Source organism: Pterocles gutturalis, unplaced genomic scaffold, assembly GCF_000699245.1.
Source record: "Pterocles gutturalis isolate BGI_N339 unplaced genomic scaffold, ASM69924v1 scaffold51003, whole genome shotgun sequence".
NCBI classification, from domain to species: domain Eukaryota; kingdom Metazoa; phylum Chordata; class Aves; order Pterocliformes; family Pteroclidae; genus Pterocles; species Pterocles gutturalis.
The window spans coordinates 712-25,539 of NW_010122398.1; the positions used below are offsets into that span (position 1 = coordinate 712).

Consider the following 24,828-nt stretch of genomic DNA (forward strand, 5'->3'; position numbering starts at 1 on the left):
ACAAGAAGCCCTTTAAAAGTTTAGAAGTTTGAGATTCCAAAAAGCTAATTTTTAATGTCCTCATCTTGTTGTTGTCCTAAATGATTTCAGAAGTATTGCTAATAAATTTTATTTTAGTCATTATTGGCTTAATTTTTTTTTGTTTTCGCTGAATACTGGATGAACTTCAGTGATTGTGTCCATCTGCATGTGCTTTCCCCCACATGCTTAGCACAACATTTGAATCAGTGCTAATATGTGCAAACCGTTGTCCTCTGTAAAAAGATAATTCAAAGCCTAGATGAGTGGAATGGTGTTTTTTAGAAAAGCAGCCTATTTAAATTCCAGTTAGTGTACCATGTTGTTCATATGGTTATACAAATATATTGCAACTTTACCTTAAACAATGCCTTGCACAAAGTGATGTTGAGATTTGATCACTCATATCACCAAGCACTATTAAGTAATCATTATTTATTATGCAATATGTGTTTTATTGATGTGTGTGGTGTGGTAGGTGTACATGTTTCTTCCTTATAGTACTGTGACCAATATTAGCCAATGAGAACAAAGTATTATGCAAAAAGATCTATTAAAAATGCCTACTAGGAATTAGCATTTGCTAGATTGCCAGTCAGACAAGGTTTTACAAGAATTATTGTCATTTTGATTTTCGGATGAGTCATTTGGTATATTGCCCCCAAAGGCACCTCATTATGATTCAGTGAACAGCATATAAAATTGCTTAGGCTTTTGGGGCTCCATGGAAAGCGAGTGGGGGTTGCGGTGCCTCAGCATTGTGAAGCAGCAGCATTATGCTTAATTGACACCTTTGATGTAGCCCTAAGACAGCACCTGCGCCTCCCACTGCTGCTCTGAAGACGTCAGCCTTACGCAGAAAAGGCTTCTGCTTATGAATCCTGCATCGCGTTCAGCTCACTCTGTGAGCAGCCCCAGCTATCCTTAACTAATCCCATTGCTTCTCAGTTTGGATACAGCTTGGCTTAGTACAGAGCAGGAATTTTACTGCTTGCTGTTATCAGGTTAAACAGTAAAATTTTGTCCATGTTAGAACTCATAGAAGGTAAGTCAAATGCCTTGTTGATATTCTAGTATGTGAATATTCTCCTAAGACTCAGAATCTGGGAATCTGATTGTTGGTTCTTTTTTTCCTGGTGCTGACAAATTTGGACTGTGATATAACAGTTGCTTTTTTAAGAGTATTTACTTATATATGTGATACACGCTTTGTAGTCTTTATGTCAGTGCTTCAGTGTGAACATTATTGATAGCCTCTCATGTGATTACTTTGTAGTAGAATTCTGTCCTCTGCTGGTATTGTTTTGTTAATTTAATGTCTAATGCCACATGCATGCAAAAGATGCTACTAAAATGATAGGCACTGACATACATGAAGAAAATTACTTATTTGAGAAAGTGATGCTTTGCTGTAAGTCAGACTTGAGGTGCTACATCCAGTTTATTTGCCTGTAGAAAGCCCTTCTGGGTTAAGTCTGAGGTGATGTTTGGGTTCATATAGTATTGCAGAAATCCTTTCAAATGAATGAGTGAGGAACAGCAAGCAGCTGATTTGTTCTTGCAAGCAATACTGCTTTTTATTTTTCGTGGGTTGCACTTCAAGCCATAACTAAATGGAATTAAAATATAGCAACTGTCTGTTAAGGTTAACAAAGCACCTTGTTCCCCATCACTTTCAAGCACAGGAACAATATAGTTTAAGAAAACATGATCATATTCTCTGCCATTGACTAAACAGTCATTTCAGGTTTGTTGATTATTTGCTTGTCCTCTGTATAAAAATTTGCTCCATGAGCCAAAACCCTGAGGAAACTTCTTTTGTTAATTACGTTATTTGATGTTTAAAACATTAAGCAAAACCAAATTAACCTCTTTGAGAAAAAAATAAAATAAATATGTTGATTAAAATATTTATTTGCTTTTAATAATGCCTTGTGTTTATTTTTTTTTCAACTTACTGCCCTTTTAGTGAATGGAACCCCTGGTAGCCAGCTTTCTACTCCCCGCTCTGGGAAGTCTCCAAGCCCATCTCCCACCAGCCCAGGAAGTCTACGGAAACAGAGGGTAAGGAAATAAGGAAAGTGATTTCTTAGCATGGCTGGGGAGAATCTGGCATAGCCATTATCTGATAGCCTTCTCCCCACTGATTCCTTGTGTGTAAAGTCATAGGGTGGGAAAGCCTGGCTACAGTCCTTGTTGTGTTTGTACAACATTCTGAAGTGGAATACAACTGCTCTGTGTCTGTCAAAATGCTAAGTATGTTGGGAAATGGTTTATCCTTGAGGGGGAAAAAAGAAGGGTATCTTTCTCCTTTTCTACAAAAGTTTGTTTTTGTTTTTTTTTTGTTTTAGTTTCTTTTTCCAAACGTTTTACAATTGGAAGGAGATGTTCACATTGTCAAAGATTTTTTTTTTGTTCTTAATTTGCCATGGGCATTACGTCACTTGCAAAACCTACAAACAGCTTTGGTTCTGAAGCAAGGTGAAAGAATGCACTATGGAATTTAGCTGTGGATTAGCTGAGATATCATAGCCTTGTGCAGTGAAGATACTATCAGTACCAAGGCAGCAAAAGACTTGTCAGTCACTTTGCTGGACCAGAGTTGTTAGTAGCTGTAAGTTCCCCCTAGTTATCATATATAGAGGAATCTACAGTGTACCTAAGCATCCAGAATTAAGATAGTATCTATGTTACTGCTATACCCTGTGACAAAATATCACTTGTTCAACCCAAAAGGCTCCACATACTGATTTAATTAATTGTATCTGTTCAAAAGCAATGGGACAGATGTCTATGTATCTTCTCTTCTGCTATTTTCTAAACTGTGATCAGTTCTCAATGAAAGCTTCCCTAAGGCGGTACTCTGTATCTCGGACTTGTTTATAAACACAGTTTGAACACATGCTTTTTCTGCCTTTTCGTTTTTTAAATAAAGACATAATTTGTGTCTCTTAAAGTAAGGGAATTATGTACAAAATTGGCAGCACTTGACTTTAGAGACTGGTGCAGAACCCAGATATCCAGATCAGGAATAGCTGTAGCATGGCATGACTCCCTTCTAGCCTGCCTTCTTCATGTCCAGTGGATACCAGGAAGCTGAGGAATTGTGCATGCCTAAGTCTTACCTCAGGCTGGGATACAGCCATGGATTTCTGCCATGACTTGTTTATAGATGTGGAAGCTGACTGTGATCTCGCAGCACAGAGATAGCCAGTGAGCTTGAAGCCTGAGGGTAGTGTCATGATTTTCATCATCTGGTACACAGGGGCTAAAGATGCAAGTTTCAGTTGGGTAAGCTGGTACTAAAATCTTGAATGCTCCACACCTGTTTCTTCTGACTCTCAAAGCTTATTAATGAGTCATTAATAAGTCACTGAAGAGGGAACAGAGAGTCTTCCGAATGAATTATCTGTAAGGGTGTCTGTTTAGATGGATGATATCAGTATACAGTGGATTTTCATTTGCTGTAAGGCTGTCTCTTTTTATTGGCAACTTTCCTAAACTTCCTTCCCCACCACTGACTCTTCTCTCTCCACAGTGAATAAATGTTTTTCTGTTAATGTTTGTGGATGGGTGAGTGGGAGCCATGTGGTCAGCACCATTAGGCACAGGGAGTTTTTGGCCCCTAGGTTTTGGACTTTCAAATGTGAAGAAGATAGCAGATGGGTTTCTTCTTGTCTGGGTTCTCTATGTGGAAGTGTAACAGGGTCACTGAGTGGCAGTAAGGGCTGTGTAGGGGTAACATAATCACATTGCTAACTGTATAGAAAATAAATATTTAAGTAAACTACAGGAGAGACAGGATATTGTTAGAGAGCTGAATTCTCTCCTCAGATATTCGTACCCAGTCCCCTTGACCTCAGTAGGGGACCTTTCATGCTTGTTTGGCTTTATTTTTTTTTTACGTGATGAAATATGGAATACATTCATGTAAAAATAGATTGCAATCATGTCAAAATGCATTGCAATAATATTATTTAGGTTACAAAATCGACTGCTCAAAAGTTCAGGGATGGAAACTTTACACTTGCTCTGAGAATTTATTTCAGCTCCTTTCATGTTTAACTTTTAAAGTGAATGAGCTGGAAGTTCAGTGTAAAAAAATGTGATTGTGACGTTAAAGGTCATAATGTGTATTCCAATGACTAAATTAGTTCTAAGAAGCCATTAGCAGTGCTTACTAATTGTAATTTGCTTGTTAGCAGTATAAATGGTGTTCTCTTTGGTTTAGAACCATCTTTTATATGTTGCCATTTAAATTTTATTTAGAGGACAGATTATTTTATGTGCCATGTTGTCATAAACCAAATTTGAACCCAGAGCATTTTGTTTTGTCTTCAAATTCTTCTTTTGGTTTCAGCTACAGGCTGACAAGCCATCTGCAGGGGAAGGTTTATTCCCTAGGAGGTTGTTGGTGTGATGTTATAGACCTGTAAGAGAGGAGGCTGATTTCAGTGCCCACCTTGTCCCTACTGTTGAGAGGTGAGGTATTCCTGCCTCAAAACAAAAGTGGTGGCTGTTAGAGCCGTGGTCTGTGATTGAAGGTGATGGCTGGGTTTCTGAGTGGTCTGGGTTTCCCTCTTTACATGCAGTTTGAGGCAGCTACTCCTTTAGAACTGAAATAAGATGCTTGGTCCTGGGAATGCCAGCTCAGCTGTGTAATTTGTTTTTTCTCTGCTCCTCCCTCTGTGTGCTTAGTTAGAGGAGTGCCTGTGCTCTCATGCCATCAGGTACATGGGATGCCAGGGTTATGTGCTGGGTCTGGAAGGTGATAAGGAGAGTTGATAGGAAGCATAGCCTGATTCCCCTTGACTTAACTAATCAATCAGCTCTTCAGCATCCCCATCCGAGTACTATGAGGGACTTGTAGGCTTGGTGTGTCAAAATGCTGAGGTGAGAGGAAGTCATGCTTTTGAATTCAGAGGCACAAAAGCAAGGCACTTCCACAAACTGAGGGCTTTCTCCCTGTGAATAGTAAAGACCTGTAAAAATAGTAGAGATGGTAGAGTTTTCCAAAGAAAATATTCCTTCTAATTAAGGATTGCATTAGGCAACTTGAAATAGGGGTCAATCATCTTACTTACTGACATTTCATCACTCACCTTTTTTAAAAAAGAAATTCTGGCCTTTGATGGAAGGCTTTTCATTGATGTAAATAAAGCCAAAAATGCTGCTGTGATACATAGTCATGAAAACAGTACTCTTGTAACCCTACAGATAAAATTTTGTACCCTCAAAATCCAGAACATAAAAACGTAAAGTTTTATAATTTCTCACTACCATATGTATGTGGCTGAGTTGTTTCCAGAAATTCAGAAATCAGTAGAAGTTTTATTTTTATAATCTTGGGTGAAATTCAAACTTTGAGGGAAGTAAGATTTGAAAGATTAATTTCATGGGTGCAGTACAAGGACTTGAAAGTTAAATAGAAACCATTTATCAGCTATCTGAGCTATCAACCGATTATCAGCTTTTAAGTATTTTAACTTGCAGGCTGTGTACTATAGTTATGCTTTCTTGTGGTTTAATTATTTCTGTATATTTATTCCTAAATAGGACATTAAGATTCTTGTTTTTAAATGGTTATGTACTTAACTGTGTATTTCCATAGAGGATGAAAACATCTGAAATTCAGATTTATAGCAGCTGAAGTAGAGAGTTATTGTGTTGCATATGCATATAGTTCCTACCACAACAGAGTACAGTTAATGACACAGACTCAGAAAAGGTGATGTGGTGATCGTAGTAATAAATATAAGTAGTGACAACCCCCACATTTTATTTAACTAGCTTTTATAATAGTTTATATGATTATTTTCCCACTGTGTTGTAATCAAAGTCATTAATTCAATTAAGGTGGACACATTCTATACTTTATACCTGATTTTCTGTTGCTTGTCATTATTTTAATTTTTTTTTCAATTTCCCTAGAGAGTAAAACCTATAGAATAATAAAAAAATAGATTTAAGGTACCCCTTGACTAATCAGACAAAGTAGGATTCTAGGTATATAAGGTTTTTTTGAGTTGTATATGGCCAAGAAGTCTTACTCGTTCTGCAAGTTTTGTCTTTTTATTAATCTATGCAAAGTAATAAATAGGTTCTTCTCATATTTTTTCTGAAATATAGCTCTTCGGCTAATTACAGGCAAGGAAAATTCTTGCAGAAGGGAAAACTTTAGAAAAGTTTCAAGTATTTAAAAGTATTTGAAAAAACAGAGAATATGATCCTGAAATCTGGTGCATGATTTTGCTCTAAACCAACCGTAGAGTTATTAAATAAACACAAAACTATTCCCTAAATATTAAAAGTCAGTTTTCACAAATATCTTCTTTGCAAGTTCTGAATGCATTTTGTTTTTATTCAGAGGAGTGAGCAGTTACCTGGAAGACACTATTCAAAAGTTTGGAGTGTTACATTCCCCAGCAACTAATTTTTTTTCCGTACTATGTTTTAGAAAATCCTAAACTGTATATGGTCAAAAGAAATTTTAGTAATAATTAACTAAGTAGTTAGTGTTCAGAATGAGATGGTCTTGTCTGGTTAAAATTCTTTTTTCTAGATTGTTCATAACAAAATAGAAATATATTTAAGATCTGATTTTCACTCTGCCAGTCTAACATGTCTGCTACTATATGTACACATGCCCATTGGCAGAATACATGCAGAATAAGCATTCTAGGGAATGAAAAACCCCTTTAAGGAACTTAAACCCCCTTTATGTCAGGCCTACAAGTAAAACATAAACCTTCATAGATTACAGAGATCCTTGTGAATTTGAAATTCGTAAAACAGTCATTTTAGTTAGTCCATGTTTAGTTAGTCCATGTTTTACAGAATAGCTTTTAAATTTGTTTATTTTTTGTCTCAGTTATCTCCTGTGATTAAAAAAAAAAACAAAACCCCTAAATGAAGTTCAGCCCTAAAGCAGGCTCCATCAGCCTTTCCATTCTCGTGTATTCTTGTATTTTGTCTTGTAATTGTTTTGTTGCATTTTGCAAACACATTTTATACTTCAAGGATCCCCCAGAACACCTTAAAGGTACCAGATCTTGGCTATGAGGTGTGCTGGGCACCAGCCTACCTGGTGCCCCTCTAGACCATCAGTTAGGCTTAATTCACCTTAAAAAGATAGTAGTACTCTGTCCTCTACCACTTCCCTGTGCTAAACTTTAATTCAATGCTGTTGTGTATGTTGGTGAGGATTGTTGTGCTGTGTAGGTTGGACGGAGCAATGTATCATTTCCTAACCTCTGGCATTTGAGGATTATCTGATCTGTTAGAGGATGCTCAGAGTGGGTGTTGAAAAACTGAAGTGGATCCATACACTCAGACTCTCCCTCTGCTGTCATGAGCTGGTTGCTTGGCTACCGTCAGAAAGAGCCGGTGACGGGGATTTTACATGCTGTCTTTTTACACATACAGACAGACACAGAAAAACTGTGGAAAAGAGATACCGTTGTCAGTACAGTATAGGTAACAGCAATATTCAGTGTCAGTGTATTCTGGGGCTCAAATGTTGCTGGATCCATGCTGTATCACCAGTGGGTGGCAAGTTTTGATACCTTATATAAGGTAAGCACTTACTTTCCTGCTGCTGGTTGTGAAACAGCAAAAAGGGAAATATATTCCCATTAAGATTAAATTCATATTGCCAAGTTTCCAAACAATTAGGATACTCTCCAGAGCAGATGAATATTGTTTTAATAGTGTCTAATAGGAAAGAATCAAAGAAAAAAATAATTGCTTCTTAGAATACGTTGTACGTTGAAACTCCAGTTTTATTTACTTACCATCTATTTGTTGATTAAAAAATAATTATATGACATTGAGCCAAAAATCTGAGTATACAGAATATGTGTATTTTATGTTAAACAATGTCTTCTGGTCCACAGTAACAAAAAGCATATACGACAGTTGCAGTGCAACAAATCAAACACGATAAACAAATCTATACTGCACTTCATCTTACAGGACCTGTATCGCCCACTCTCTTCGGATGATATGGATTCAGTAGGAGACTCAGTGTAAAAGAGAAAATGGAACAATGTTTATGGTTTGTGATTTGGTGAAGGTTTAACATTTTTAAAGAGAATAGCTGCTAATTTACAATAATAGTGAATCGCACAAAAGAGTTTTGCATATTTAATATTAAAAAACATGGGGCCAAATTAATTCTAGCGTGTGGGGGTATTTTTGGCTTTACCACTGCATTTTAATGCAAGAATTTGTAATGAATGAGCCATTGAATATGTCCATCAAATACAAAACAACATTGTGCACACTTTAAGGAACGAAGATTGAATAAGGTGGATATAACGCACAAATCCATAGTGGGCACATTTATGAATAGCACTCTTTTTATAGTCTAAGGTACTGATTATATGTTCTGTTTTTAACATAGGTATCTATTCATTTTGGTATGAACAGTTAATGAATACTTTGCTTTTACCAACGAATAGATAAAATGCAAAAAAGAAAAAACCTGCCATGTTAAACTGCTTGCACCACCCTGTCTGATCCCGACACGCACATTTGGAACACTCCAAGTTTAGTCTTTTTAACTAAATGAACAGAAAATGAAAAAATCCTGTGTGGTCACAGGGCAAAAAGTTAATGCTTTCAAAGCAGTGTTCAAGTTCTCTTCACTGTATTGCTTGCTATCTGATGACTGTAAACAGAAGGGTGTTCACAGGCAACATGAATGTTTTACCTGGCAAGAGCTGTTAATACTGGTCATCCATGTGTTGCAAGTAAATATGGACAGATTTCTAAATGAGGAAATATGGGGACCTGCTGGCTAGCAGCGTCATCTGACACACATATGATGATACTTTTTGGAAAAACACATTTTGCCTGAGAAACTAGTGATTGTTTTCACTTATGTTAAGGACAGGAACATAATTTTTTTATTTGCTGTAAAAAGACGTATTATGCATTTTAAAAGAAAGCCTACAGACATGGTGATACTGTAAATCATCCTCCTATTGACCTAATTTCTTTTTTTTCGTAATTTCTAGATGTGTTCATTTTGTACAGCATGAATATGCAAAACTCCTTTAGTGTTAAAGTAGGTCACACATTATAACCAGTTGCTTAACAAAATCTACTAATTTTATTTGTTTTCTGCTGCTTTATTGTGAGAATCTTAGTCTACTTTAATTTATGTAATAGCTTTAATTTATGTAATAGCAGTATTTCCCATCACATATTGCATATTACTTTAAAATTTGTCTGTTGTATTTAAGCCCATAGGGTAGTGATCACACACTTATGTCTTATACCTTTTTCTTTCAGTATCTCAAATACTAAAGATTTAAGAATTAGAAATTAGTGTGTTTCTGATCCTCAAAAAAAAACCCTATAGAAAATATATTTTTGAGGTACTTAGTGATGATTTAATATATTTTGAAATCAGGAAAATTTCCTTAATAGCAGAAAATGTTTAGCTGCCACATGCCAGCTTTTAAATTCAGTGAAATAATTCGTTTACACTGATTTGTCCATAATAAAATTTAGCAGCTGGAAAATGTTGGTGTGTGGTGTTATGGCTTCACTGTATCAATATCATTTTCTTTATGGAGGATAGTTGCAAAAAGAAATAAAAGAGCAGCAGAATACAAAACTTACCTTTTCTGTTTTTAATATTGGTTCCAGTACCACCTGGAGGGCAAGTCACTGATCTGGCAGGTTTGCTGAAACAGTTAGGTCATTCCCTTTTGAAATGCATGTTTTACCGTTCCTGCTCCAGACTTCAGATCTAAAACTGTTCCCAGCAGTAGGAATACTCCCCCCCCAATACACTGGTCCTAAGGCTGTCCTGTTCTACTGAAGAAGTTCACAGCTGTGAAGTTACTTGCATTTTTGCCTGTTACGAGGGAATGTCTTTCTAAATGTATTACTTAATCCCAAGAAATGCATATTATGTAAAGGTGCATTGGGATCTGTTTCCAAAAATTCAGACAACTCCACCAGACTGAATGAAATACTTAGTGACTTTTGGATTTTTTTTTTCTTCCTGTAAAGAAAATAAATTCCAGGAATTTTATTTTTCCTCCTCTCTCCCATATAGGCTACTGCTGCTTAAGGCAGTTTCTTAAGAATGTTTGTTCTGCACAGGGAGCACAGATTGCCAGCAAACCTGAATCCCACAGTTTTGCTTAGCTGTGGAAAAGAAAAATGGACCTTATATCAGTAATTGTTGTCATAGTGAGTTCTCCATCAAGACAGTTTCAAAGAATATGCTAGTCCATAACATTTAATCATTTCAACATATGACTTGTATTAAGGGGCTATTCAGGGGCAATATGTATCATTAATATTTCATTTAAGGAATGAAAGTCCCTCAGAGATTGAAAAGGTACACTGTTTATAGACTTTGAGATCCCTTTTGCGTGGAATGTAATTCCCATTATACGTCTCAGAAATGAGACATTTCTTTTGAGCAAGACCAGAAGGTTTCAGTTTATGGGTGAAACTAAAATTGTGTTTCTTGATGCTGTAGTTCTGCTTGCAATGGCACAAGTTTTAGTTTGTCCCTATATTTCATAGACTTCATTAATTAAAGGAATAGTTTAAGCAACTTTATAGTGTTTGAACCTCTTATAGTTCTCTGTATGCTGCATTATTTGTGCCTATTCCAAGGTGATTATGATGTAGCTAAAGAGTCTTGTATAGATTGTGAATGCTTTGCTTCCCTTTGAGCTTTATGAATATTTGTGATTATTTCCTTAATGCTTTCTGCAACTTTCTGTTTTTTTTAATCTCTTTTCTTCTTCTTTTATGCAACAAACAGTTCATATGTGAAGCACAGAATGTTGATGTTTGTACACACATACACAGACACACATAGATTAATGGTTTTGAAACCCATTCACAGTTATGATGTCACATTTGTGGCTTTAAACAAATATGTGGTGAAAATGTATTAATGGGATGATGTTCATCTGGTGGGATTTGCTATAAATCTCTTAAAGTCAGTGGAGCTGCACCAACCTGTACTGGCTGAGCAGCTCCCCCAAGGAAGTCTGTACAATTCTAAGTAATCTCATGTACAAACAAGGGCTAAATTCTGCTCAGTTTGAAGTTAGTGGCAAAACCACAGTTGACTCCAAGGTGGGATGGATAGGACCTTATGCACAAATATATATAGACAGACAAAACATTAATCATAAATTTGAAATGGTATTATTTTGACATGTTCAGACTTGTGTCTCCTCTTGAGCTGCCCTGTTCTGCAGTGTATAAAGTAATGTAATATTAGAAGTTCTTTTGCTGAAATCAGTAAAATCTTTAACATTCATTATCCAATGTGAAAATTGCTTTTCAATTTGTGAAATAATTCAGTGACAGCATGTTATATTTTGTTATTTTTCTCTTTAAACCATTTTTACATGGAATACATGGCTGTAAAGTGAAAGTTCTGGGGCATTAATATTGTGGCTGTAAATATAAGAAAAGCTATATAATGTTAAACAGCCTTAAAGAAAACCGGGGCTGAGATTGTGGTGTAAAAATTGAAATAAATAATACTGTTCGCTTTTACAGTTTCATACTTCACACCATGATGTGAACTTTATATAGTACCGTATGTTACAAAAACATTCTTCAACTCTAAATGTTAAAATGAATTAACAGTAATATAGGAAAGAACCTCTGATCAACCCAAGTTTACTGTTTTGCCAAAAATAGTAGAGAAATGAACAAACAGAAAATCTTTATGGTGCTAAATTACCTTGGCATTTGATAAATACTTAGATTAATGTTGTCTGTGCTTTTTTCTTGTATCCAATTAATGGTATACAACTGAATACAAGATTGTTCTTTATTTAATCTTCACTCTCAGTTTATCTGTTAGCGGCAGGATGAGAACTTGTGAGTGATCGATAGAAAAAGAACCTTATGTCACACAGCTGGCAATAGGTTTACATGCAGAGCAAAGCAAGCAAGTGGTTGTCACACTCTTTGGGATTGGGTGCTACCCCCCAGGAAACCCCTCCGTTCAGAGAACAGGCTTGCTGAGCAGAGCAGAGGCTATTCTGAGCTGTGTTTGCTGTCGTAACACCTTTCGGCTGGCTCGGCTTGCCTCTTTTCACCTTGCACCTCATTTCAGACTGGCTGCGCGCCCTGACTCCCCGCGGAAGGTAGTGCGTATGTAGATACATGTGTTGTGTACACACACGGTAGTGAAGGGTTAAAAACACACGCAGTGCACACGTACATATTTGTATGCATTTTAGTGTCTGTATTTGTGCATGTTGGTTATATTCAGATACTTTGCTTAAGTTAACCCTCAGCAGTAAAGTATGAGAAAAGCTGTACTGTATTCAGCATGTACTTGTTGTCTGATGTTATATGAGGTGATTAGTTTGTGGTTTGCCCTGCAATACAGTGTTTTGGAATTTGGACTCTAGTGAAAGAGGAGCTAACGATGTTTGTGCTAAGGCCTCTTCATTTTGTTAGTTGCACTATGATATTGTAAATATTGGCACATTTACAACATACCTTTAAGATTTTGCAAAGTTATGCTTACAATTATTTTTTTTAAAGAAGAGTGCTTGGATATTTGCTTTTAAAAAGATACCATTTTTGTATTAATGTGATGCAGGAAACCAAAAAGAAAGCTGTTGATTTATCAACAAAAAAATGTAAAACTTGCAAAAAATAAATGCCGATGAATGTTTTATTTCATATAATCAGATGAAGAAAATCACCCTCATTTTCGTGACATTGTTTCATCATACTGTGTTGTACTTCTGTTTCATATTTGACCATGTCATCCTGGTTGCAAATTGTTGTTTCGCTAGATTTAACATTACTGTAGATTATTGTAAGTGATGTAATAAATATATTTAAAAAATATACAGTGTTCAGTGAGTTTATTTTGGAAACATGATTAACAGTCTTAAAAAAAATACTTGCAGTTGGTATTGCTTATTCATTTTGAATCAGCGTTGTCCATCTAACAGTTCACTTACTGTAAGCATACGGGATTCACGCATCCTAAAGCTTTCCTTTAAACTGTAGATGCATTCAGTGCCTTTTAAAATAATAAACTCTGAGCTCTAGTGCGTAGATGCAAAAGGTCCTTCAAGAAAGGATTTGATTTCTAACAGGTCTTTCGGAGACAGTAAGTATACCTGCCTTGAGTTGCTTATGGGTAAGTTGTACAAATGGGATAGATTTGAAGTGGGAAATTAGTAGACTATCCAAAGCAAGGTGCCATCTCCCTGCTGACAACACAGCTACAGCAGCACTTCTCTTAAGACAAGTATTAGGAAAATACTTAGCTGTGAAAGAGTACAGAAACATACCCACAGTGTTTTAAAATAAGTACCTTGTTTTCTTTTCACTCTTTAAAAGTAGCTATCGATAGCCTAGTTTTATATTTCGTTTGGCGGGGGTAGGGGAAGAGAGATGTTGCAATTCTGACATGTCATCTGCCAGTCTGATGCTTCAGCAGTCTCCTAGAGGGATCTGTGGACCTAATAAAAGTTCTAGTTTTGGAACCCTCTTGGTTGCTAGTAAATAAGTCTGCCTAAAAGAGATGTACAGACATGGAAAGGAAACAGTACTATAGAATTTAGGAGGAGTAGGAACAAAATAACTGAAGTTTCTGTCTCTACCAAGTAGCAGTTAAGAATATCAGGAGAGCTTTTAAAATACAATTCAAATAGATTAAAAATAAAAGTGGTGATTGTGCTTTGCCCTTAATCAGGTGAAAGAAATAAGAACTTCTTTTGATGGCCTTTCAATTTTAATTCTGTAGTTTAGTGGAAAATTTTACCTGTGTATAACTTTAGAAAAGGAAAAAGGAAACCTTCACATTGCATCACTGCACATGTAATCTTTTATGTTAACCGCAGTATGGATACAGTAATGACAGGTCAACTTCCGATACCATGAATCTGATACTTTTTTTTTTTTTTTGAGATCATCAGTCTTATCCGGAAGATGGCAAAGGTTGAGTGAGCCTGCAGTCTGAATTATGACTCAGCTTTGGAAGCAGCTGTTAGGAGCTAGCGGAGGTTAGATTTAAGTTTATGTTAAATAGCACATAGGAAACTATGTTGGTCTTTCAGAATAGCCTTGTTACACAAATCGAATGAGTGTATAAGCAGTCGATGCTGCAGCTGAATAAGAAGATCCTAATAAAACATTTTCAGCTTGAAAATTTTACTTCAGTCTGTCAGCTCCATTTCCTTGCAAACTCTCCCATTTGTCCCGCTATCCCTCAAAGAAGAAAACCAACGCAAGTTCCTGAATGACACCCACCAGATAATTGCTTGTGTCATTTGAATTTATATATTCTCCAAGCTGTGTAAATCCTGAATTGTACAAATGACCAAAAAACTATCATCTCCCTATGCAGGGCCTCTCTTAAATCAAGTGTTTAACAAGACAGGGCAGGATGTAGAACTGTGGAGAAATAGCAGGTTTGCATACATTTTTTATTGTTCCTTTCCAGATGAAGCAGTTTATAAATACATTTGGATCTTATGTGTCAGTTCAGCGCAGTGTCCAAATTTGAAAAGAAAACAATTGCATCATTTCTCTTTCAATGCATTGAATTCTGTTGGCTTCCATTCTTTCGGCATGAAGATTGTGGATTTGATGTTTCTTCATGCAGTAATTTTTTGCCAGCTCTGTACTGTTTACATTAAAACTTTTCTCCCCGTCTCAGCTGGATGGGCCAAAAAATGTAAGCAATTAATCAAAAGAAAATAAAAAACATTTTTCGCTTTTTAAGAGTTGGGAGAGGGAGTTTCAGTGTAACCCTTTGCTTCTCTCTAAATGGAATCATTAAAAAAAAATAGTTTATCTTCTTAAAAGTTATATCAAAATTATTTTCTAGTGATCTTTAAGGTCCTTTCCAACCCTAACCATTCTATGATTCTATGATTATTTAACTGTTTTAAACCAGCTGTCCTCTGCTTTACCTTTTGTTCTTTGGAGATGTACCATTTTGTTGTATTGACTTGTTTATTTTTTGCTTAACACTGTTACATATTACAGGAAATTTTTGAGCCCTTCAAAGTCCTTCAAAGCTAATATTAGCACTGGACTGTTGTCTTTATTTTACTGTTAACTGTGATGATCTTTAGGCTAAGGAATTGACTATGTCAGGAATTCATGATGACTACCTTACAAAGGGTGTTTATAACCAGAATGAACACACTACTATGGGCTCCAAAAAAGGTGAGCATGGTTGCTTAACTGTTTAGTTTTGGTTTTAATGCTGTTTATTTAATCTTACACACGCAGCTTTTTTGTATGTTTTTTAAATTCCGTAAAATTCTTTGGAGTAGGGAATGACTTAGTAGGCATCATTTAAAGACATTAATAATTCCCTTATCCTGAAGCTCCTTCATGAATTTACACTTTGTTTACTAATTTTAATCTTTGCTTCATTAAGCCCATTTCTAAAAGAGCAGAACTCTGCATGAGATCCAAACTTAACGTTACACCTGTGTGCATTTCTGTTACTCACATTTCATCCAGATGCTTCCTTCATGCTAGGAAAATACAAAGGAATCTATTGTTGAGAGGCTTTGTAGACTCCATATGCGCTAATAAAGGTTTGCAGTGTTTGGGGTTTAAGATTCAGGAATCTGAATTGCATTAACAAACTTCCTAGTCATACTTGTTTAAGTTTCTTTTCATAGATGCTGATACTGGTAGTCCACAAGAATAATTCCCGCTGTTTAGTTGGAGTGGGATTTTAAGATTAATTTAGGACAATGGTGAGAGAGAAATTACAGTAATATTTATTTTACTGCCTTTTTTTTCATGGATTTAGCACAATTTCCACTGAGATACAAACTATTTACAAAACAGTTGCTAAATAAATCTCCCAGTGAGACATGGATGAAACTCTATAGCGGTAATGTTTCCATTCACATCAATGAGATATGTGGTGTGCTGGCCATCTGTTATATAAACCTGAATAGGATCTGAAATCCTTACACCAAAGACCTGATTTTTTTATGCCATCACTTTTATGGAGGTGTGCCATAAAAATGGCCATGTGCTGGCAACCTGTGCAACTGGACCCCTTTAAATCTGTGTAAAAGTGATGACATTTCAAGCACCTCAGCATCTCTTAAAATTAAAACAGCTAATTGCATTAAGGTCTGTGTGTTGAAGAGATTATGCTCTTGCTTAGAGTTTGTTTTCCCCCTCCTCCCCATCTGAAATATCCCCGATGGGGTCCACAGCTGTGAGAGCAACAGCGTGCACGACGGACTGCCTCACGACTGGCAAGCCAACTGGAAGGAACACTGAGACCCGCAAGGATTGCTGGACCTGGAGGGCTTTCAGCTTGTGAGAACAATGAGCTAATTAAAATCTAAACAAATGGAATGTCCTTCTAGCTGACGTAAAGATAAATAAATATAAGCCTGGGTGTTGTTCCAGAGGACTGAATAAAGATTAAAATATTTGTGTCATGTTTACCTAGTAATGTCTCTTTAATCGTGAAAGGGGGTCCATCAGCAGACTTGGTTAATATTTGCAAATGTACAGTTCCTGATTTCTCTTTAATCTGTTGTTTTAATAAGAGGGGTTCAGCAAAGGTAATGAAACATATGTGTTTTTTTCATACTTTTCAATTAGATTTAAAAATTAAAGTTAAAAGTTTTTTAAAAATCAGTATTTTAGCAAATGTCTTCTTAGCTACTCCTTCCTTGTCACCGGCAAGTTCTGCTTCTGCTCACATGCCGGTGCTTTGCACACAGCTCTCTCTGAAGGGGCTGTATGCTTTGTTTGCAGACCTGTGGTACAGTATATGCTACTAAAGCATCACTTTAGTTCTTCCTCAGTTATGAATATCATCTTAGCCTTCCCATCCCTACCCTTATGTAGCGTCAATAAGAAAAAAAAAGGAGCACTTACAAAATTGATCTCTTACTTATGTTTTATTTCCTCTAAATTTTTCTATGGGCCACTTTATTTTCAGTTTGTTTAACTAAATGGAAGCTAAATACATATTTAGGGAGCTATACCTAAGATAGATATTTAGGAGTCAATTTAATTTCAGTTGTGTTTAGGCTATTAAGACTATTTGAGTTTAAACTGAAGCACTTGCTGAAGTGCTTTCCTGAAATGGGCCCTCGAAGGAGTCTAGTTTTGGAAGGACTGAGCAGTTGCAGTTCCCACCTAAAGAAATTAAGTTCCCAAATAGAAATTTGAGTCTCTCTAGGCACCCATTCTGAGAAGATGTGGCCACTGAGTTAGGTCTCGATTTTCATATCTCCCATTCTCATGAGCGAGAACAATGGGTGCGAGGCTCAGGACCTGTCAGACTGCTAAAGGAAGCTGCAGTGGTGTGTAGTTGGCTGTTTTGACCTAACATCTGCTGAAAAGTGTAATCTCACTGTTTAAAATGCAAAAAACTGAATAAAGTAGTTGTTTGACAATCTACTGAAAATCTAGCACTAACCTTTTTGTGTTGTACCCCTTTTAAATGTGTTAACGATTTATTCCTGATTGTATATGTAACAAATATTAAACATATTTAAGTTGTAATTCCTTTAAGAATATACTGTGGAGTGAGAAAAGAAGTAAGGAATTGGATGCCTGGTCTAGGAAAACAAACAGACACAGCAGAATGAGTAGAGAAAACATGTTTTTCTGCTTATTTTACAAGCAGGAGTGTAAAGGAAATTCTCTTATTACATGTGTATAAAAATAGGCTTTGAGAGTGACTTTTCCATGCATGAGAATGCCTAGCATTTTCCTGTTACCTTCCTTGATCCTCATCTGCTCATTTGTTCAAAAATGAACCAGAGGTAAGTTTTTACTGAGACATCCAGCAGAGTTTAGAACAGGAATAGCACATACATAAACACATCCTAATCATGAAACAAGGGCAGCAATATCTTAATGAACTGCGTAAAATCAGTCAGTGCTCACTTCTGTTGTCAAGAGGCAGCAAAAGTAGTCCAAAAACTGATTAATGCAATTTTTAATTCTGGTAAAAGCTCAGAAGAAATGCTTGGCTGGATGAAAAGAATGAGCTGGGGTTGATTAAAAGGAAAAAAGGGCAAAGAATCTCTTGGTAGATGGGTTGTGCAAGCTCTCAGGATTATTTAGTGAAAAATAGGCCAAGTTCAGCCTTTGCCTAAACCATCTGACCTTAATCTATTGTACAAGAAATTAAAAGTTAGTCTGTTCAATTGAACTCAGCATCCTGGCCAGCTTTTAACTCTGCTGACTGCCTTGTCCCTGGCTCCATACTCTGCAAAAATCCCAACAGCTGCATTGTTAGTTATTCTTTGCTCAGCCATCGTCTGTGCTCTGCGGTGGCAGAGGAGAGAGATAATTCAGAAGAAGCTGTATTAAATTTATAACGTGCATTGGCACCCTGACTGTGGGCATCTAGATACCTTGCAAATACAGATAAGGAACCAATAGCGTTAGTTACATGCAGTGCAGCCTGCAATTTATGCAATATATAGATTGAAGGAGGTAATTAAATGCTGCAGCACTTTGTAACCTTTCAGCATGCAAACTATGTGAACCTGAGAAAGTTTTAGTTTTGGAAATCCTCTGAATACTTCTCACTTAATGTTGCAACACGAGGACCTGAGGAAATGCTCAGTTTTGCTGTAAGTTTAAAGGGTCACTATTACATTTGCAGCTTCTTCTGGTTTCCTTTGAAGATGGGACAATCCTGAAAAGATATGTTTTTATAATGGTTAACACAGCACAGGATAAAAGTTTTGGGTGAAATCCAGTCCATCTCGTATGTCTGTGTAGTTTCATCCATCTAGATGTGTGATGAAGCAGTCTTCCCGAAGTACATGCCTACAGTCCATACACAACTGATAGACATTGATAGCTGCTTTGGAAGGCTTCCCTAGTGAGATCTTGCCTGCTATACTTTTGGCATCCAAGTTGGGTGGCTATGAGTCTCCTTCTAGAGGCTATAGAGATACCGTCCTCCCCCCATTAACTGTGTAGGCACACGTAGACACTTGCTGTACAAGTACTTAAAACCAAGGTACAGACTCATGCCTCAGGTGAGCTATACCCAATCAAATGCTTTTTCAAAAATGCAAATGTTATTCACGCTGACACTTTATTTTCTCCATACATTACCATATTGATTTCTCCCTTCTAGAACACAACCGGGGAGGATTTCACCAGAGGGAGGTTTGCAGAAGTGAGGAATTCTGCCCATAACAAAGCCAACTTCAGTCAAAACAGACGTTCATGCTTCTGGTGCCTGCTGGGTTAACGATGTAGCTGAGAAAACAGCCTCCTGCCTGCAGAGGGCATACATCTCCTCAGTTTTCCCTGCCAAAATGAGTGTGGAATAGGGAGAAACTAATATACCATACATAAAATTGTTGCACGTTGCTGCACACAATGGATCAAGGATAACTCTGTGTATGCAGGGGTAACAGAAGTGTAATTTCAGTGGGAAAATTGGACTCTTCCCAAGCATCCACACATCCCTCCACCAAAATAAATTGGTACTTTACATGGGGAACAGTGAAGCTTCTCCAGGACGTATGTCCAGCAGGAACGTGCTGCGGGTACTCATGCTCCTTAAAAATCATCTGTTTTCATTTGTGTCTCTCCATTTCCAGAGCTCCCAACACAGTGGCTCCTCTACCTCATTAGCATCCACCAAAGTTTGCAGCTCTATGGATGAAAATGATGGACCTGCAGAAGGTAACGTTTGAAGGCTGACATTTCAAAGCAGTCAGTGTAGTGATAACAGCAGCTGTGTAGGAAATGAGTCATTCTTCCTGCCAGAGAAGGTGGGAGTGTTGCGGGCTGGATGACTCTCTGTGAGGAGGCTCACCAGTCTTAGCAAGCCAGTTAGGTTCACTCTGGATCAGATTTGATCTGAACATCGCTATTCAGAGGTGTTTTTGTTGCAGGATACTCGAGATAACTAGTTCTGCAGGTAAGACAGTGCTGACTGGATTATTTCAGTAATTATTTGTCTCATCTGTCATGGTAGTAAAGAACATACAGCAGTCCAGCGTCTTTACTCAAAAATGATTAGTCTCACCCTGTACTTAGGCTTTGAGCAAGTTGGCTGAGATGTGCATGTGTCTGCTGGAATGCTGCCAGTTCACGCACGCATACATGTAAGTGTGCGTGTATGTTCCTGTCTGACAGTAACTTCACGCTGCCCATGAATTCAGGAAAACTCCAGCCTCCTTCAATCATAACATTCACTTTTAATACTAAACGGGAACAAAGGACAGATAAAGATACATCTAAAAGTGCCATCTTAAAGAGTGTAAATTCAAGGCACATTTCTGAAAGGCATTTTTTTTATTGTACGGTATTTATGTAGGAGTTTGTATCAGCTGCAGTTTACAGTCAGCTTTTAGAGGCATGTTAAGTATTTGTAACACGCTATTTCAGATACATTTAAAAATAATGGTACATGAATGAGCACTAAAACACATGAAACTACAAACTTTTCTTATGCTTAGACACTGTAATGCAATTTTACCTAAACATCTGGTGCCCAGGTTGCACGCGAGGTAGTATTATTGAGAACATTTGTTTAAAAACTAAATATTTAATATTGGGGGAGGGGGAGAACTAGCACTTAGCACATGAGGAGTTTTATGGATGTCTCAGTTTACAGGATGTAATAAAATAAGTGCTTGAGTGTTGGACTTCTTTGGTACATATATTTAATCATGCTGTGTCAAGGAGTTCCAACCCTTTTTGGAGGCTGGTCTGCGCTTGTGCAGATCACAGAGGCCTTTTCATAATTAAAAAAATACAATTTTGGTTTTGTCCTGGGGGCATATTGCAATGGGAATGGTAAACTATGTGACACTCAAATGGTGGTATGTTTGAGCCCCCAGAAGTCTTATTTTTCATTATCGTATCTGTGTGAAACCTGTTGAGTATATACAATGTCAGCAGCATGGTTTCACTGTACAGTAAGTGAGATACTGACTCTGAATGGTTTCCAGGCTCCTAAACAATTGACTTAAAATGCATGTTATGTGCAACATCTGTGTTTCCTTCACTAACAATAAAAATGCACTAATGATTCTTTCAGAAGTGTTGGAGGAAGGTTTCCAGGTTCCAGCATCGATAGCAGAGCGATACAAAGTTGGAAGGACTATAGGAGATGGAAATTTTGCTATTGTGAAGGAGTGTATAGAAAGGTGAGGAGGATAATATGCTTATTATGGTAAAAATGATCATTAATGTCATGCTTTTTCTAGATCATATCTTTATTTGTAGGATGTAGGACATGTAATAAGGTAGTGTCTCAACGCCAGATGGAAAAACTAGACTACTGCCCTCTCATATGAAAAAAAGAGTGTGTCCAAAGGACAAACTATGAATTTAATTCTTTGTGCGTCTTATATGTTTTTTTTCTGCTGCACTCTGCATGATTTTACCAGTTCTTTGCGTTAAATATTTCTTGTTGCACTGAAATAACATTTTCTTGCAGTATATTCTTGCATCTCTCCCTCACATGTAGGAGCATTCTGTAAAGACGTGAGGAAGTTTTGTGTGTGTAGTGTACTAGTGGTGGTCAGCACAAAGAGCTGACTTTAGATCCATCTATTCTGCCATGTCACACTGAGAAGTATCCTCTTCCATGTTTAGCTTTAATTAAATGAAATGAGCATCTGTCTCCTGCTTGCCTGCTTTATGCCATTATATGAACTTGATCCAACTTTAGGAGCCTGCACTGCAGACATCAAAATCTAACTTCCTCAGTGCCCTTTACTGTTAAGAGGTGAGAACAGACACCCTTAAAGACGGGTTTTAGACTTCCACTCCAGGTTGGAGAAGTCATGAGTCTCCTCAAATGTTGGTGTTGTTGAAAGTGTCCAGGTTGACTAGCTCAGGTGTCGGTTTCTAAATCTGGTCAGGCAGGTCATGAACCAGGTTTGAACTGGTGCTACCCAACATTAAGAGTATAAAAAATAGGGAACAGAGACAGAAATGCTCTGAGCAGAACTGCAGGTGCCTTTTGGTGGTATTGTTAAAAATAGGAGAACAAGGGTCAAGAAAGACAGAAGGTACCTATATGTGAAATGATTGTAAGATCATTTATGTTAGATAGTAGCAGTGCAGAGAAGACAAAAAGCTGTCAGAGCTAGAGATATCCAAAAGAAAGAACAATAGAGATGTCAAGGTCTAATAATGAAATTCCGTGAGTGAAGTTTTATATCCGCTATTACCATATCCTAGAGAGAAGACTCCTACAGAAGACTGTAACCTCACCTTTGGGCTCAAAGAAAGAACTTTTGCTCTTTAGCCTGTAAGAAGGTGATTTTACCCTAGAGAGTAAGTCAAGATTAGATCTAATAGCAGATGATGATAAATTAGCTTGGCTGGCTTTAAACTAGAGTCTCTGGAAAAAGACAGGTCGCGCTCTGCATCTGAAAGACTCTGGCAAGTCAGAGACCGTGAAGACAGCTGTTGGGAAAAAGGGGAAGAGTGGATTGTGTACCAGCTGACAGTGTGCTTGTGGGACTTGGCCAAAGCTATTGTGAGGCAGTTAGAGCTCTGTCAGAGTGATTTCATGATGGAGCTGATCATCTGAGGATGATAGTTGTTCAGATCAAACCCCAGGGTCTGAGCACTAAACTGGGGAATATGGAAACCTAAAGGAAGCAAAGCAAAACGATATGAAAACAAGAAAGCACTGTAAAAATGTATGGATGAGGCATGACTGATGAAAAACACGGGTGAAAACATGTAACTAAGAAAAGAGAAAAAGGCAAGCTAGAAGTAAAATGAGTAGTGACTGAGAGAAACAGATTATGAGGCAAAAGAGAAAAAAAAAAGGTTGAGGTTTTGATACACTGTCATTCAGCTAAAAATGCTGGTTGTGCTGAGAGAGAGTTTGAATGTGCTAGTGTGCATTTTACAACTCTTTCTCAAGCTGAGAGAAAAGAACAAAATTGACTATGGGTCCCACCACACCTAAAAATAATACTGATTACAATGTCCTCAAGAGCTTAAATCAAAACGGTTTCCTGTCCTCTTGTCTATCCTGCTGATCCCAGAAGTATCCGATAACACGACATATCTAGTGAGTACATGCTCAAATAGCATGATTACTCAGGTATTTGCAGATACATACTCTTATGGTCTCTCAGCTATACCATTACATAGATCCCATTTATATCAAGAGTTACTACTTTGTGAGAGCTTGAAAATTAGTGTGGAATTATTTCTGTTAGTTTCCACTTCTAAAGCAGTATACCCTTGCCATCACAAGTGTGGAAGGAGAAATTAAAGGCTCAGAGGGTAAATTAAAGCCAGTACATGTAAAACCCCTTCAAAAACATTCTTCACAGTCTTTCTAAGCAAAAAACACCTCACTTCAAAGTCTGATATGTCCATCACTTGCAGAGCTGGAATTGATGGGGTGATACTTGGACAGAAGACTTTTCCACTTTCTTCTGACGTGCAGTTCCTATATGCCTTAGACTTCAAAGGAATAGCGCCGTGAGGTGTTAAGCAAGTAGGAATGGGTCTTGTTACACATCTTCACTGATCACATGGATACTTCTTCTCCATAGCTGTGGAGACCAGCCTGTGCTCACTGGTTAGCCACTGTTCAAATGCGTTCAGAGACATTTTCCTCTGATAACTAACAGTCCAAATAGAAACCAAAAACTATCTTCAAAATTTTCATGTGGGGACTTCTAAATCCCGTTCTGTGCATCTGTGAATGCGCGGGCACACAGAGACACAGAGACACAGACACACACACACACACACACACAAAATAATGAAGATAGGTTTTTGTCTCCACACACACACACACACACACACACACACACACAATAATGAAGATAGATTTTTGTCTCCAGTGCAGTGGAAATATCTGTGAACTTTGGAGAAGGTTAAAACAGCCAGGGAGCATGGCATGGAGCCTGGTTATGAACTAGGGGTCTAACTCTGTGCCCTGTGGTAGTGCTGTGGGTCCAGACTGTTATCCAGCCATAACGTGTTTCCTACTTCATGTGTAACCTTTTTGTTGTTTGGGTTGAGTGATAGGTGAGAGGTGATAACACCCATTTCACTGTGAGTTTCTGGCATGGCCATGCATATTTTTTGGCGGGTGTGTAAGTTACAGAGGTTGCAGCACTGCTGACAGCCTGCGGTTCTGCAGCTTTTTAGGGGAAAGGATTTGCATTATCTTAGCTTTAATTTTCTTTTTACCAAAACAAAGAGCAGTCAGAGTTGTCATCTGCTCGTTGCATATCTGCTCCATCGTATGCACAATTTGTCCTGCAGTGTTTTCGTATGTGTTCATTTTTAACTTTCAGATAGTTCCAAATTCTGACATTTCCTCACTAGCTCATATTTCCCAGCGTTTTGGAGTACATGGAGTCTCCCATGGCCAACAAAAACCATCAATTTCCTTTCTCATGACAGAAAGGAAGCATTCGTAGGGCAACCAAGGAGCTTGAAAGAGACTTCTATTGAAAGAGGGCATATTTTGTCTGAGTTTGAACACCAGATATCTTAATTTCTAATATTCCTTCCTCTGCCTCCTCCTTCCACTCCCAAAAATACTGCCTGTATCTGTGCCTGTCCCCGCACTGAGTTGGGACTGAAGCCACCAAATGACACCAGGAAGGGGCACCCCATGTGGAGTGCGTCCCATTTCTGGGGGATGTAGCATTAAACCCTTTAGTGGGGGAGTATAGATATGAGAAGTTTTTAATTTTTGTTTGCTTAGATCTTGAACAGCCATGCTGTATTTTTTTTCCAAGTCATAAACATTGTCAGCCAGTATGATTTCTTTGCACAGTCTTTTAATTGATGTCTTAATACAAACTGTCTTTG

The 24,828-nt window shown here is 37.5% G+C and overlaps 1 protein-coding gene across 1 annotated transcript in view; it reads left to right on the forward strand.

Annotated features, from left to right (window-relative positions):
- Positions 1-922: 922 nt before the first annotated feature.
- Positions 923-24,828, forward strand: part of LOC104464704 (serine/threonine-protein kinase DCLK1) — a gene marked incomplete at its 3' end in the record, with an annotated part of 26,135 nt that continues 2,229 nt past the window's right edge. The window contains exons 1-4 of the mRNA XM_010077498.1: positions 923-1,063; positions 1,988-2,082; positions 19,614-19,698; positions 21,062-21,170. Of these exons, the coding sequence (XP_010075800.1) occupies positions 1,045-1,063; positions 1,988-2,082; positions 19,614-19,698; positions 21,062-21,170 (308 nt within the window). The remainder of the gene's footprint in view (positions 1,064-1,987; positions 2,083-19,613; positions 19,699-21,061; positions 21,171-24,828) is intronic.